Source organism: Cucurbita pepo, chromosome LG01 (genome assembly GCF_002806865.2).
Source record: "Cucurbita pepo subsp. pepo cultivar mu-cu-16 chromosome LG01, ASM280686v2, whole genome shotgun sequence".
NCBI classification, from domain to species: Eukaryota; Viridiplantae; Streptophyta; class Magnoliopsida; order Cucurbitales; family Cucurbitaceae; genus Cucurbita; species Cucurbita pepo.
Window position 1 is genome coordinate 7,102,828 of NC_036638.1, and position 16,672 is coordinate 7,119,499.

General features: G+C 35.0%; 3 protein-coding genes across 4 annotated transcripts; 1 reads left to right on the top strand and 2 right to left on the bottom strand.

Moving 5' to 3' along the window:
• Positions 1–208: 208 nt before the first annotated feature.
• On the bottom strand, positions 209–2,483 carry LOC111787189 (protein MAINTENANCE OF PSII UNDER HIGH LIGHT 1). Its single transcript, XM_023667311.1, has 3 exons — positions 2,168–2,483; positions 1,578–1,712; positions 209–773 (listed from the first exon to the last, which is right to left on the bottom strand). The coding sequence occupies exons 1-3, from the start codon at positions 2,345–2,347 to the stop codon at positions 366–368; spliced, it is 723 nt and encodes a 240-aa protein (XP_023523079.1). The 5' UTR covers positions 2,348–2,483; the 3' UTR covers positions 209–365.
• A 707-nt stretch (positions 2,484–3,190) lies between these two features.
• Positions 3,191–7,119, bottom strand: LOC111781494 (probable choline kinase 2). The gene is made up of 8 exons (XM_023662124.1): positions 6,885–7,119; positions 5,728–6,146; positions 5,494–5,615; positions 5,205–5,400; positions 4,458–4,575; positions 4,334–4,381; positions 3,700–3,800; positions 3,191–3,549 (listed from the first exon to the last, which is right to left on the bottom strand). The coding sequence occupies exons 2-8, from the start codon at positions 6,079–6,081 to the stop codon at positions 3,436–3,438; spliced, it is 1,053 nt and encodes a 350-aa protein (XP_023517892.1). The 5' UTR covers positions 6,082–6,146; positions 6,885–7,119; the 3' UTR covers positions 3,191–3,435.
• Positions 7,120–9,599: 2,480 nt separating this feature from the next.
• Positions 9,600–16,480, top strand: LOC111809917 (retinoblastoma-related protein-like). Of its 2 annotated transcripts, none has more exons than XM_023696516.1 (19): positions 9,600–9,883; positions 10,214–10,336; positions 10,434–10,538; positions 10,624–10,766; positions 10,866–10,962; positions 11,068–11,114; positions 11,249–11,447; positions 11,976–12,042; positions 12,114–12,293; positions 12,395–12,588; positions 12,676–13,555; positions 14,227–14,389; positions 14,486–14,558; positions 14,798–14,974; positions 15,058–15,177; positions 15,258–15,405; positions 15,508–15,620; positions 15,764–15,879; positions 16,027–16,480. In XM_023696516.1, the coding sequence occupies exons 2-19, from the start codon at positions 10,238–10,240 to the stop codon at positions 16,178–16,180; spliced, it is 3,075 nt and encodes a 1,024-aa protein (XP_023552284.1). In that variant the 5' UTR covers positions 9,600–9,883; positions 10,214–10,237; the 3' UTR covers positions 16,181–16,480. The 2 variants fall into 2 exon arrangements, with proteins under 2 accessions (XP_023552284.1, XP_023552199.1); XM_023696431.1 differs by having other exon boundaries at positions 10,228–10,336.
• Positions 16,481–16,672: the final 192 nt, after the last annotated feature.

Sequence of the window (16,672 nt, forward strand, 5' to 3'; positions counted from 1 at the left end):
GAAAACTGATTGGGAGCAAAACAATATTTGGTCACCACAATGTAGAAAAAATATGAACCGTGACTCAATTTTTCGTGCTCGCAGTTTTGAGCCCAACTAGGATCTATAATGTTAGCCATACGATTTTAATCAAAATCAAGAGTCTGTAGTATTTACTTGTTATTCAAATAAATAAAGTCTATTGCCTAAAATAATAACAAAGAAAAAAAAAAGTAAATAAAGTCAACTGCAGCAAGAAAAAGGGGTGGCAGTACAGCACATCTGCAAACATCATGCTTTCATTTGTAGTGTAATCGCCGAGAACCAATATTCATAACAGATGAATACAGAAGTAAAACCTCTAGAGAAACTCACATGAATTTGGTTCAACTAGCCGGAGAGGAAGGCTCGGTCGTTTGGGATTCAACTTGAACCTCTGTTACTACTTCAGGAGCAACAATGTCTGATTGAATTTGAACCTCGGTTACTACTTCAGGAGCCACACTGTCGACTTGAGAGGAGGATTCGGGTTCGGATTCGGACTCGGCTCGTACCGGTGGTTGGAGAATTGCCGGTGTAGTGAACTTGTTGATGTAGTAACTGAGTGAGGGTCCGGTGTATTCAACAACTTTTATTTCGGGTGGTTTCTTACCTACTTGAAGCAGTATAGATGAAGCTGCAGCAACTGCAATGAGTGCAAGTCCACCAGCAATTGCCAGTGTGTTCTCAGCCCCTTCTGAAGAAGTCCCTGCAGTCCCCGAGCTGATAGCACTTTCTGCTACATAAACTACTGGCTGCAAGTACACGCAATTTAAGGAGCCTGGGTGGGTGATTTAACATCCAAGGGAACAAATAAAGAAAGAAAGGAAGAACAGAGGTATAATTTAAGCCTTTCACCTTCTTTAACAAAAACATTTCATTTTGAAACCAAGTTTCAAAAACAAAAATCGAGTTTCAAATTTTCATAAATTGTTGAAAACATGTTCAAGTAGGTAAGAAAATAAAACGAATATAGTAGAATTTAGAAATAGTGTTTATAAGCTTAATTTAAGAAACGAAATGGTTATGAAACACGTCCAAGAAAAGAATAGATAAGAAACAAATCAATCACTGGATGCAGCTCAGCACAACATCAAAACCGACCAGATAAAATGCAACTATCTTGTTATCTCAAATACTCGATGATAAAAAACAATGTCGATTAGGAACCACGACCCTCCACAATGGAATTATATTGTCCAATTTGAGCATAAACTCTTGTGACTTTGCTTTTGGTTTCTCCAAAAGACCTCGTACCAATGGAGATAGTATTCCTTACGTATAAATCCATGATGTTCCTCTTAATTAGTCAACTTGACTACTTCTCTTAATAATTTTCAACAATATCTTCACTCAAACCGATCGTGAAATGCTATCAGTTCATGAAACAAACATGTAGAACTACAAAAATTTGGCTGCTAAAACTTTCAGAAACAGAATCATACAATTTAACTAGATCAAATGAACGCCTACCCCGATCCCTATATTCAAATTGTACTACAGATAAACATATAATCCAGAAATAAAACTTTGATCCTCATTGGAAAATTCATACTTACTTCGACGGAATATATGTTTGTTTGTCCTGCAGTGTCCTTCTCCACATAGCCTGTCCACCCTTTTTTCTTCGGTGGGTATGTCCCAACCACTTTAGTTTTCTCCCCTGCTAGCCATTCCATACTAACTTTCCCCACCTGCATTACCAATTACAATACACATCGCAATGTTAGAGTTTTATATCGTTTACAAATTAGAACAGCATAAATCATCTGAAAATTCCTTGTGTGCCTATCAATGCTCAGAAGGTAAGCCGTAAAATCAAATATCTTGTTAAGTCACAAGTATAATCGTAAATCTAGTGTACTCCAATTTGAGTCTCAAAAATTTATGCCAAACTTTATTTTGCCTTCTAAACAGTTTTTTTCTGTGCGATTGAATTTCAAATTATAAAAATTCAACTACTTAATCAATCAAATTGATAAACAAAGAGCAGATTAGAGGATTAGCTTAAGGAAAAGCACTTGTCGAACAATTAGCTACACCTACAACATTTAATTACATATTCTAATCAATTATAACAAGATTAAGATGAAATTCAATCGGTCCAAAAGGAATTGCGAATTATCCAACAACGAGAAAGCGGACGAACCTCCTTATCTGGAGCACATTCGTCGACATTGCAGTCGGAATCTTCAGACGAAGCTCTGACCGTGAAAATTAGATTGGAAGCACTCTGATTGAAGAGCTTCTGAGACTTTCTAATGGCTCGTTGGCTCAGAAACGAGCATGAATTAGCGGCAATCAGCGCCTGTGAAGCACAAGCCATCATTCCTCCAAAGCGCTTGTCGATGCCTCAGAAAACTCGAAATGTCTTCACAGATTCAAACTGCTTTGGAATTCAGAGAAAGGAGCAGAGAGTTCGTGAACTTTCTTCCTCTCGCTGTGTCCTTTGTTAGCTGATGTCCTCCGGGTTTAAGAGAAACAAGATATTTCTACATTGGATGGCCGTTTTGTGGCGTGGGAATTGAGTGGCATTAGGAACGGCTACGTGTTCGTATCCTGTTGGTCCGTTTTCACAATGGATTTTCTGGGTTTAAATGAATTTTATTATTATTTTTCTTAGTTAAGAAAAACGAACCATAAATTCATTTATGTGTGGACTAAATATTCCATCACATGACATTATAAATCTAAAGAAAAAAAAAAAAAAAANTGATTTATAAATCTTAAAAAACCCCAAAATAAATTTACGAACGCACATATTTAAAACCACTTATAATTATATAAAAAATTTAATATGATATGATTTGTTTAATCCATTATCGTATAATTATATAAAAAAATTAATATGATTTAAGTTTAACCTATTATCATGTATATTGAGCTTGAATTATAATTTCATATTCACGTGTTATCCCACGATAGTATAAATCTTAAAAAAAGAACCAGACGAAATTACATTTAATTTAAATACAAATAAATAAATAAAAATTCAAAAAGTCAAATGAAATAATACTTCACCTATTTCAACTAAATAATTCCTCAAATTATGAAAAATAGGAGAGGATTACTTGTTCCTAAAAATATAGCACAAGAAAAGGATAAAACATTAAAAATAGCAATTGTTAGTACAACAAAGAAATAAAATACTAAAAATAGAACATTAAAAATATATTACAAATTAATATTATTGGATTTATTAACATCATCTCGTTTAGTTTTTTGGTTACAGAAACAAAATTATTTATTCACTTAATATTATTACACACAACACAATCATGTGGAGCGACCGTTCACCATGGGAGGTCAATTACAAAAGCTTTTCAGAGAAAGGTCAAAATTCTAATCATTGAACCTTCAAAACCATAAACAAACTTTCCTACTGATTTTCACATGGAAACCAAAACTCAACACCAACTAATCACGGGTCGGTTTCTCTTTACCGAGAAGATCACGTTTCCTAGTCCAATATCGTTCAAACCTCTGCCTCGCATATTCGATGTAATCAAAGTCGATATCGTTCACATGCTCCTGAAAATGACATGAATGTATCGATGATAAGGACGTCATTCAGGAGTCGAGTCAGAGAATAAAACACAAATAATACATGGTTTTTCAGAAAAAAAAGAGGCTAATAACTACAATGACTGCATAGATTCAGTATCCGAGGTGCGAAATTACCGATATTATTCCCCAGAGGCCCCAAACAAGATGGCTAGCAAGAGTATACTTCTCGACATCTTGGACTAATTGCATTACCTCAGCATCACTGGGCTGACGACCTGCAATATGTGTAACATAATGTGAGGTCCCAAATCTAGAACACCACCTCCAATTCTTAAAACGATATAGTCTCATACAAATGCATCTTTCATTTTTCAGAAAATCCATTTCAATCACTGCAAATTTCGTACTCCCTAAATGGTAGACACCAGAAATTTAAGACAGGGAAAGCAGCAAGCAAAAAAGTGCAGAAGGAAATTAACGAAGTACAAAAAATAAAATTCTTACTTAAGCGCATCTGACAGCCATTAACAGATGCAATAAGGGGTCAAAGACTCAAATCCAAATAGGTAATAAAACAATATACTTCTAAGACCAATATGAACACAACTTGGTAGTAATTGGATCGGAGGTTTAAATCTCCATACCCCACATTTGTTGTACTAAAAAAAATATCCAACTCCTAAGGAAACAAAACCGAGCACAACTTATTTTGTGTTTATACAACCAAGAAGTGAACATGGCTGTTGATTACTCTGTTCCTTGCCAACAGTTCATAATTCATATTCTATAGTAGGTATTATAAAATTACCTGAAGCACTCAGATATTTTTGCAGGAATCTTTTACGCTCCTCCAAACCTGTTAGGCAAAAAGAAGTCAATATTGATACATACAAATGCATAAAATCATACTGATAGATTTACACAAAACAAACCGGGATATTTGGTGTGGACCAAAACATGTGGAGTGTCCGTATGATAATCCGCGGTCATCTCACAGAAGTGATTCGCAATGTCAAAGGCTATGGGATTATAACTTGCATATTCGTAATCCTGTGAAAGAGAAGAATGAAAAGCAAATGAGAAACGTGACTCAAATCTACATTCTCTTGCCTAAATGGCTAAGCTTGCAGATGAGTTCCAGATAAAAGAGAACAATAATAATAACCATGAATGAATAATCCTAAAGTAGCAATAGTTCAAGCAACGGCAACATGTTCTTGTCTTCATGACTTACTAGCTTCAGATTACAAATCTTGAATACAGATTTGCTCTTCCAAAGTGAGGTATGGCATCTCATAATAACAAAAGAAAACAGACGAGGGATAGGTAATTGTCCTCTTATATATACCATTTTTTCTCATTAATGAATTTTTCAATAGACCAATGATAATGGGTGTGAGATCTCACATCGGTTGAAGAGGGGAACGAACCATTTCTTATAAGGGTGTGGAAACCTCTCCCTAGCAGATATGTTTTATTGTAAGGCTAACAGCTATACGTAATGGGCTAAAACGGACAATATCCGCTAGTGGTGGGCTTGGACTGTTACAATGAGCAATTTGTATTTTATCTATAAGCAATGCAGTTCATCAAACGGACCACTTAAACAAAAAAACATAGACATGCATTTCCCCTATTCCAAGAAAAATAAATTCTAAGCAAGGAGAAAAGTATATTACGATTATAGTTATTGATCTAGTCTCCTCGTCTAGCATTATGTTTCCGTACTGTACATCATTGTGGCAAAAACCTATAGTTTGATGATCATCAAAGAGGTCCTTTTCCAATGCAGAAATCTCTTCTTCCATAGAATCCAAGCGAAAGGCTTTGGCTTCTTCAGGTGGAGAAATTTTTTTGGCAGCAGTTAGCCAATTTCTGATGTTGCAAAAAGGAAAGTATTTAAGAACTATAAGAACTATAACAAGCAAGGGAGATAACTAAAAGATATTTGCCCATAAAGCGCCATACCGCAATCTATTCCACAAGCACACGTTCTTCGGACCAGGAATATCAAGATTATGGAACTCCTTCATTTTAATGGCTATAAGAGAAGATATTTCTGAATCACGTAGATCCACTGCTGATAATGTCTGGCAGTCACGTATCAACAAGATTAAAGGAACACAATAAGAAGAAAAACGAGTATTCTTAAATTAATATCGACGTGACAGCATCATTACTAAGAAAATAAAATCTGCATACCCTTGCACGGATGAACTCTTCAATTCGACCAGTCGAAAATCGCCCAAGAAGCCGAGGTCCCTGCCCCTGCTTCGATATAAATTCAAATGTCCTTATCTCATCTTCTCGGTTAAGAAACACATCCACACCTTCACCGTAAATCCTAACTAAAACCTTTCTAGAGACATCCTCATTCTTAGTCGGCCACTTAATTTGAAAGACCTCGTTGGTCATGGCTCCCTTCAAAGGGATCATTTGCAATGCACTTGAATCAATTTCGTCTCCCCATTTGGTAGCCAATGACTGCAAAATCTCCCTTGCTTCTCTAGGTAGACGATCATATTTCTTATTCGTTGCATTCTCCACTGTGACCATACTTAAACCAATTGCTACAGAAAATCGATATCACGACAAACTTCTTCAAGGTGAATTTATCCAAGCTGAAAAGTTCAGAAACCAATAGTTGAAATCAATTCCTTAAAGAACCATTATATTCAACACATCCTGACCGTCGTACAAGAAGAAATTCAATTTAAAAGAACTATAAAATTTAAAACTCTGTAGGAGAAAGAAAAAAACAACTGCAAATGGTCAACATCAGAGTTGCTTATGCCCTTAACACAACACAGCATGATAGAGAAATGCTAGAAATTATGATTGTTCCTTCTTTCATAAGAAAGAAATATCCATTGGTACACTGAAATATACCGACAATTTTTCAAAGGCAGAATAGAATGACAGGAAAATCCTCTCTAATTTACACACATGGAAGACAGCCACATTACAGAATCTGTATGATACAATAAACAAAAAGTAATCGTAAAAATGCAGCAAATCAACGAAGAATCTTCCAAATTATAAAAATCTTTATGATACAGGAAACGTAATAGATTCCCCCAATGCCTTATTATCTCACAAATCAAATGAAACAGGAAATCTTCTTTTAAAAAATTATCAGGCAAGCTGCACTAACATGCCTTCGATTTCAGATCCCTCCAAAACTCGATAAGAAAAAAAAATCATAAAACTCGAAAATCATTTCACCGCAAGAAGTGCCGAGCCATATACGAGATCAAGCTAGCCTATACAAACCAAAACCCTTCCTATATAATTGTCAACATTGCAAGCAATATATGATCAAGGCAAAGAATCAAAAACAGCGCCAGTCATTGCCAAACCTTTTAAATGAAATCAACGGATACGGAATCAGAACAAGTTGAAGAACGAGGAAAATTCCCGAAAAGTTTGAAGCAACTTCAAGGTTTCGATTCTGCAGAACACCACCACCGAGAATCTCACACAATGGAAGCTTATTATATGATGCGCGCTCGCTGAAGCGGCAAAAAAAATGAAGAAGTATGCAAAATTTTGTTCAGTTCAAACAGGGAGAACAGAAATTGCCGCAAAATTTAGATTCCGTTGATATTATATAAAACAAACAAACAAACAAACAAACGTTCCCACCCTGCATTGGAACTCATTATTTTTTTAAAATTATTAATGTAATAATTCCACGTCGGAGAAGGAATTTCAGCCGTTGGATTTTGAGATCGCGAGATCTTACGGACATAAATGTTGTAACAAATTATAAAAGTGATGAACCAATTATTGGCTCTCTTTTTTCTTCTTCTTGAACGACGACGAATATTTCTTGGCTGAAGTAGCTGTCTCATGTACAGTTCGCAATGAGCTGGCGACACGTGGCCCATGACGTGTCACATTCTTCATGCGCTATCTTGTTTTTAGCCGACAGTGGTATTAGTAATATCTAAGAATTGTCTTCTGAAAATAGAAGAGAAAGCCACGTTATATTAAAAAAAAAAAAAAAAATCACGTTACTAAAAAAATCATATAAATTTATTTTTCAAAATCAAATACAACTAATATTTTTAAAAATAATATTTATTTAGTATTTTAAATGTTAAAATTATAAATTTAATTTATAAACTTTCAATTTTTTTAGATTTATAAATTTATTATAATCTTAATGTTTAGCCATAAATTTATTTATTAAATAATAAATTTTAAAACTTTATTAAAACACAAATTAAAAAAAGTTAGTTATCTATTAAATATAAAATTAAAAAATTATTAATCTGTTAAATATAAAATTTAAATACTTACCATTTAAAATAAAAATATAGTTTTAGTATTGAATCATGTCGAGATTAAGTAATTTTCTCATATAAAAATGAAGAAAATTAGGTTGGCGTACATTTTAAAACGTGATACTAATGGTTTCAACCATATACTAATGATAATAGTATTTAATTTTATTTTAAAGCGAAATAAAGTTTTAAATTTTTTTAAATAGTTTAAAGATATTAATTATAAATTAAAATTTTATTATTTCCATCCCAGATTAATAATAAAGGTAATTTTAATTTTAAAAAAATTATAAATAACTTCGAATGGTTGAACGTTTAGATATATTTTAAAGATGAACATATCACAATTTTGAATATTTTTATTAAATTAATTCTTTTGCTAAAACGCTTTATTTAATTTGGTCGTCTATCACGCTTTATAAATACTTTGAAGATAAGTTTGTTTATCTCCAGGGGAATTTGGTCGTCTATCGAGCATGTCTAGTGTTTGAGAACATTATTAAGAATCACGATCCTCCACGATAATATGATATTGTCCACTTTCAGCATAAGCTTTCATAATTTTGCTTTTGGTTTCTTAAAAAGCCTTATACTAATAGAGATAGTGTTTATTACTTATAAATTCATGAGTGATGCTTTTAATAATCATTAACATCCTCCCCTCGAGCAAAGTACACCATACATCTGCACCATGTCTCTAAGGATGGACGAAGGTTGGAACCATATCCACGAGTAAAATAGTTAATTATTTTATCTATTAACCCAAAATTTTAAAATAATTTAACTAATTATATTTTAATTCAAATTTTATTTATGTACCTTAAATTTTAGGGTGTAGAATTTATTTTGCAATCATTTTAATAATTATCCTCACATAATTCTAATAAAATTATACAAACTTTTATAGATAAATATTCAACGCAACTTAAATTTCAAAAATCAAATGTGGTATAGTGTTGTATATGACAGAGTAAATTATATTAAATAAAAAAATACTTATAAATTTTATACCCAATATAATAATTTGTTAATAGCATTAAATTTTAATTCATTTATAAGTATGTTATAAATAATATGCATTAAATTTATGATATTAATAATTATTCTCAAATAAATATTTATGCGTTTTATTTAGCCATCAATATTAATAATTATTCTCAAATAAATAGGTTTAATAAAATTGTACAAAAAAATTAATTATAAATAACGAGTAAGGTCATCAAATTAAATAATTAATTATATATATATATATTATAGCCCAACAAATACCATGTATGGAAAAAAAAAATTCAACCTCTGTATCACCAAACATAGTCGAATTGCAAATAATATAGTATATTACAGACATATGTTCAATTTCTTCAAATTCAGCCCATTTATATTCTTATTTAATTCTAGACCTATATATATTCAATCAATAAAATAAATTAAATAACAGACCTTTAATGGTACTATAAATAAAATTTGGCAATATAACAAGAAACTATAATTAAATTACAATTGAAATTATTTTAATTGTCATCGATTGAGATAAATTTGGTAATTTAACGTGTAAAAAAAAAACAAAAAAAAAACAAAAAAAGTAATTCCGTCACCTCGCGGTAACGGCGTTTACCCAGTTCTTCATACCCGAGTGCCTCTCAGCCAATCCCGTAACGGTAGGAAATTTTGGCGGTAAAAGAACCTAACGTATTCCACGCGTCGCTCTCACATTGGTTGGGAATGTATGTATGTATGTCGGCATGGTGTCATGACATGTTGTTGTTTTTCCCGCGCGAGACCACTCTAAAGGGTTTCCCTGGAAGAGTGAGAAGGCCGAAAATGTTTAGAGAGAGAAGCGAACGAGGGAAATTCTGAGAGAACAAGCGACAGAGTGAGAAAGATAGGGTTCAGAGTTACGCCCTTCAAGAATCTTCATTTGATTCAGTCTCCACGAAGAAATCAGGCCATTGGTAGGGTTTCTTTACTGGATCTGCAGGTTGGTGGGAGTTCAATTAGAGATCCGAGCGATTTCTTGAAGACTGTGACAAGAAATTTCACTCCGTTTCTTTTTTCTCGTTCTTCTTAAGGTGCGTTTTTATCCCTTCTACCGCCGAATGGCATGGTGCTTCCGGCACTATGAGTTTATCGGTAACTGGTCAATCATTCGATATAAACTCATTTCCATTTTTTTTCGTACGGGCGTTTTGGAGGGAATAGAGGTGATTAGAAGTAATTGGTCGCGGATTCGCTGAGAAAACGAGTATGGAACTTCCCGTTGGTGTAGTATCCCTACTCGTTGGATGAACGTGGGGGAGGGGGGTGGGCGCTAGAAGAATGGTTTTTACTGTAGTCTTCGCATTTTTGAACTGCTGTTATTGGCGCCCAAATTACTAGCTTCGGAACATTTGTTCTTACAGTTCGAATTTCCTAGGGCTGTATTCATGGAAAACGTGGAGGAAACGAAGCCATCAGGTACAAACATTTGCCTTCCTGATGGCGCAACAGACACCGCTGAAGTTCAATTTTCAGAATTTTGTGAGGTGTTTTTTTTCTCCTAATGTCTTCCAATTTTTATTCTTTTGTGAATGCGTCCATTCATTTACATCAACTTCTACTGTAATTCAATGTTGACTGCAGAACGGATTACGTCTGGACGAGAATTGTTGTAATCAAGCGTTGAAGTTATATAGAGAGACCAAGCACCTTTTGGTGGCAAATATATCAGCAATTGGGAGTGGAATTGTATATTTTTTATCATCTTCAAGGTTGATTCTTTCTTCTTTTTGAGAAAATTTCCCTTGAATCTAATCGAGTTCTACTTCAACAGCCCGAAGAAGCCAACCGATTTTGGTCCGCCTTTGTTTTGTATTCCGTGAAGAGGCTGAGAGATAAGAATTCAGAAAGTTCACATCAGGGATCTGAGAACAACAGCTTCACGTTATGCCACATATTGAGAGTTTGCAAGCTGAAGTACGTTATTATTCATACTGTTTTCTATTTTTATTTTAAACTTGTTTTTCTCACTTCTATCTGTATAGACTAATTTTTTTCCCCCTGCTTATCATACAGCATTGTAGAATTTTTTAAAGAGCTTCCTCAGTTTGTTGTTAAAGCTGGTCCAGTATTAAGTAATCTTTATGGTGCAGATTGGGAGAATAGACTAGAGGTACAGTAATCTTAGGCATACATTTTGAGGGCTTATTTATAATGTCATTATGTATTTCTTTGAATTGTCACTTATGGTTTTTCTTGTATATTTTCATTTAAGCAGGCAAAGGAGTTGCAGGCTAACTTCGTTCATTTGAGCCTCTTAAGCAAGTTAGTGTTCTTTTTTCTCTGTGCTTTGTGAGATTTGTTAGAGCCTCTACATTAGTTTTTTTTGGTCATAGCGTCTTTTATTCTTGTTGTTTGTTTGCATTGTGCAAATTTTTATATCACGCCTATTTTTCAAGGTATTATAAGCGTGTCTACCGAGAATTCTTCTCCACCAGTGATGCTAATGTTGAAAAGCAGTCAGCTTTATCCTGTCCTACGGGTTACTTGTCTGATTACCATCGTTTTGGATGGTTGTTATTTTTGGCTCTTCGTGTACATTCTTTCAGTCGTTTTAAGGACTTGGTGACTTGCACTAATGGTTTGGTTTCCATTTTGGTGAGTTTTATTCCTCTATGAATCTATGAATGTAGTAATTAGGGATAATGGAATTGTATAATTAGCATGCGTGGATCAATGTCGTTCTTAAGTTATTTTTTCTGTTGGTCAAACTTGAACACAATAATTAGTGGGCTAAAATATCAGATTTATGTAATCTAATGTTGAATATATGTACAAATGACGAAGGATTAAAATATTTGTAAATCAGAGGGCCTGACATCGATATTAAGGATTAAGCGATATCTCCAATATCTTATATAATAGGAAATTATCGTATATTTATCATAATATGCATATGAATAGTAATAAGCAGATCTGTAACATAGTTTGATAGTTAAAACACTTTAATTATTGATTTAAATGATTTTTCGGTATATCTGCATTTACAAAAATATTTTTCGATATTGATACTATCAATATATCCCTCAATATATTTGTAAAATTGAAATCTTGATATGGATATCGACATTGATATTTAATGCTTGCAAATGACTGTGCCCTTACTAGTATTAAACTCCTGGGCAGGCTATTTTAATTCTTCATATTCCAGTTCGTTTCAGAAACTTCAACATTCTTGACTCGGAACGCTTTGGTAATTTTCTCTCTGTATATATTTTGTCATAGTTTTCTTGTAGTTTCTTACCGTGTTTATATTTTGTCCAGTTAAGAAAGGTGGAAAAGGAGTGGATCTGCTTGGATCACTTTGTAATGTCTATGACACCTCAGAGGATGAACTGAGGGAAATAATGGATAAAGCAAATAGTTTGATAGAAGATATTTTGAAGAAGAAGCCGCGTTCGGCGTCTGAGTGTAATAGTAAAAGCTTGGAGAATATTGACACTGGTCAGCTCCAATGTGCTTCATTTGATGGTTTAGTTGCACTCTATTGATTTTCTGCGCCCTTCATAAAATTTCCTTTTTTCTCCTTTTGCATTTTAATACAGAGGGCTTGATATGCTTTGAAGGATTAATGGAGGAGTCATCTCTTTCATCCAGTTTAGAAATTCTGGAAAAGGACTATGAAGATGCAATTCATAATAAAGGTGAGCTCGATGAGCGGGTATTTGTTAATGATGAGGACAGTTTACTTGGTTCGGGTAGCTTGTCTGCAGGTGCTGTTGCAATGAGTGGCTTCAAGGTATTTTCTCTTGAGTTTGCAAATTTTCCAATACTTTATTTTCTTATGTTCCTATATGGGTTATGATTTTGGTTTTAATCTCTTCAGAGGAAGTTCGACTCAATGTGCTCACCTGCAAGGACAATAACCAGTCCAATGTCACCACTTCGCTCTCCTGGTTCACACGCCAATGGTACTCTTAATAGTGGCAACGCGAAACTTGCTGCCACGCCTGTTAGTACAGCCATGACAACGGCAAAGTGGCTCAGAACGGTTATTTCTCCACTTCCAGCAAAACCTTCAGCGGAGATGGAGCGCTTTTTAGCCTCTTGTGATAGGGATGTAACTAATGATGTCGTTCGCAGGGCACATATAATATTAGAGGCTATATTTCCAAATAGCGCTCTTGGAGAGCGTTGTATAGCTGGAAATTTACAAAGTGCGAACCTCATGGATAACATCTGGGCAGAACAGCGGCGACTAGAAGCATTGAAGTTATATTATAGAGTTTTGGAAGCAATGTGCAGAGCAGAGTCTCAGATGCTGCATGTGACTAATTTGACCTCTTTGCTGACTAATGAGAGGTTCCATAGATGTATGCTGGCTTGTTCTGCCGAATTGGTTTTGGCGACTCATAAAACTGTTACAATGTTGTTTCCTGCTGTATTGGAGCGAACTGGAATAACCGCTTTTGACCTTAGTAAGGTGATAGAAAGTTTTATTAGACATGAAGAGTCGCTTCCTAGAGAGCTGAGGCGACATCTTAATTCTTTGGAAGAACGGCTATTAGAGAGCATGGTATGGGAGAAAGGTTCATCAATGTATAACTCCCTGGTTGTTGCTAAACCTGCCCTTGCTGCAGAAATTAATCGCCTGGGTTTACTAGCCGAACCCATGCCATCTTTGGATGCAATTGCTGTTCAAATTAACTTTTCTGGTATTGGGGTATCAACCATGCCTAGTTTGCAGAAGCATGAGAGTTTGCCAGGTAACGGAATAGAGTTTTCATCTTTGGTTTATATCATTAAAATAGAATTAGTTAGCACCTGAACATGACTGGTAAAATGCAGCATTTGCTAAACATAGTCTAGTTGTCATCTTAGCGCTTACAGAAATAATCAATTTTGTGTTTGTCTTGATAGATTGAAATGTTTGTGTGAGATCTCACCTGGATTGGAAAGGGGAATGAAGCATTCTTTTATAAGGGTGGTTTCGCCTTTTAAAAACCTTGAGGGGAAGTCTGAAAGGGAAAGCCCAAAGAGGATGATATCCGCTAGCGGTGGGTTTGGGCTGACAAATGATATTAGAACCAAACATTGGGTGATGTGCCAGCGAGGATGTCGGGCCCCGTGGGGACGTTGAGTCCTGAAGGGGGTGGATTGTGAAATCCTATGTCGATTTGAGAGGGAAACGAAGCCATTCTTATAAGGGTGTGGAAACCTCTCCCTAGCAAGCGCATTTTGAAAACCTTGAGGGGAAGCCCGAAAGAAAAAATCCGAGGACAATATTTGCTAGTAGTGGGTTTTGGCTTGGGCTTGAGCTGTTACAGTTTGAGTGCCATAGAGTCTGTCTGAGTTCAAACGTTTGCATTTAATTTAACAAATATGTTTCTCTTATTTCACTCGACTATGAATATGGATCTTTATGATTATCCTTCAGGTCAAAATGGGCATATAAGGTCACCCAAAAGATTGTGCACAGATTTAAGAAGTGTGCTAGTGGAACGGAATTCTTTTACTTCTCCAGTGAAGGACCGACTCCTGGCTTTCAGTAATATCAAGTCTAAGCTTCTGCCACCTCCTTTACAGTCAGCATTTGCAAGGTATAATCGGGGCATATTTTAAGTGCTACTGCTCAAATGTCACTCTTTTGACTACTCCCTAACTATTATTTCCATGCTTTATCTCTTTATTTTCAGTCCTACTCGGCCTAATCCCGGAGGTGGTGGTGAAACGTGCGCTGAAACTGGAATTAACATATTTTTTAGCAAGGTATAAGAAACATGATTTTCTGACTACCGTGGTATCAAGATAATAAAACATTTGGGACATCCTAATTCGAAGAGTTTATGAACTTACTTGCCTTCTTGAACAATGTGATTGAAGTTTGGGGAGAATGCGTGTGTTACCTGCATTTGTTATTCATTCTTGAAAATATGAGATCGCTATCTATGATTATTATTTTTCAACCATTTTCGTAATAAGTGCTTCGCATGATTTTCAACTCTTAGATCACCAAGTTGGCTGCTGTTAGAGTCAATGGTATGGTGGAAAGGTTGCAGTTATCTCACCAGATCAGGGAGAATGTCTACTGCCTTTTCCAACGGATACTCGGTCAAAAAACATCACTATTATTTAATCGTCACATCGACCAGATCATTCTTTGTTGTTTCTATGGTGTCGCGAAGGTTTGTTCTAAAGAATGTTGAAAGAGATCTCGATGCTTTTTGGTTCATTTTATTTATTTTATCTTAACACAACAATGTTGCAGATATCTCAATTGAGCCTCACGTTTAAGGAAATCATATACAACTACAGGAAGCAACCACAATGCAAACCTCAAATCTTCCGAAATGTGTTTGTTGATTGGTCTTCAGCACGTCGTAATGGGGTACGCTGTTTTTGTATGTTTTATTCTATTTTATTTAAAAAAGAGTTTAATGAATAACTCCTAGAATGCTCTGGATTCAGAGATCAGGACAGGATCACGTGGATATAATTACGTTCTACAATGAAATATTTATCCCTTCAATAAAACCTTTGCTCGTTGAGATTGGCCCAGCTGCATCAACCACGAAAACTGACAGAGTTCCTCAAGTCAACAACAACAACAACAATGGTACACCTGATCATGTTTATTTAACTGTAATGATGGTGTCCTATTTGCAGTTTATTATCGTTTCTTGATATGCCTTTTGGTCTTCTTGTGTCTAATGATTAGCACCGTGCCCGGGATCACCTAAGATATCGCCTTTTCCAAGTCTTCCCGACATGTCTCCGAAGAAAGTATCTTCAGTACATAATGTCTACGTCTCTCCACTAAGATCATCAAAGGTATCTGTGGTGGCATGCCATTGCACACATTTTCTATCTTTGAGACGTTTTATCTGGATATAGTTCTGCGAGATCTTTCATTTAACGTTGCCATGAGTTGTAGCACATGTAATATTTAACCAAATTTTGAAACTTGTGATCAGATGGATGCGTTGATTTCACATAGTTCAAAAAGCTATTACGCTTGCGTTGGAGAGAGCACTCATGCGTTTCAAAGCCCTTCAAAAGACCTTACTGCCATAAACAACCGTTTGAAAAGGTATGCTTCGTTCTATTATGTTAAGTATTCACGTTTGATAATCATTTGATTTTTCGTTTTCTAACAGAAAACTAAAAACAAAATCGTCTAGTTTTTGGAATGGTTGACATCATTATGCTAAGAATTTTGTTTCATTTCTTCACGTAGTACACCACGGAAACTCCGAGGCACACTAAATTTTGACGACGCAGACGTTGGTTTGGTCAGTGATTCCCTGGTGGCGAACAGCCTTTACCCACAAAATGGAAGTTGTGGATCATCCTCAGGTGCACCTATTAAAGCTGAACAACCTGATTCTTAGTTAAAGATTTCCCAAGCCCTCAGGTACATATATCTAAATATGTACATATATATATATATATCTCTCTCCTTGCCTCTAAAGTTGTATTACCACGGGGGTATTGTATTGAGCGGTGAGTTATTGTGTAGAATGGCCGCCACCACTCCCCTTGTCTTAGCCACCCATCTGAAATTTGTAGTTGCCTATTATAATTAATTAGTTTTAGTTCAATTTGAGGTTTTGATTTCATTGCAGCTGTGTTTATATGTTACCATTTACAAGTAAATGTGCCAATGATTTAGGTAAGGTATTATGTAACAAGGAGTTCGTGTTGTTTTTTCTCAAGGTGTATATAAATGATTTTAGATGAAGAAGCTTTCGTCCGTTTCATTGTCTCTAAACTTTGAAAGTTCAGAAAATGATATGCTCATTTTGGTCATGGAGCATTTGATTTTGTTGTCTTTTGGTCTGAAATTTTAAAATGACTAATTAGCTCTTGAATTTTTTTTTTTT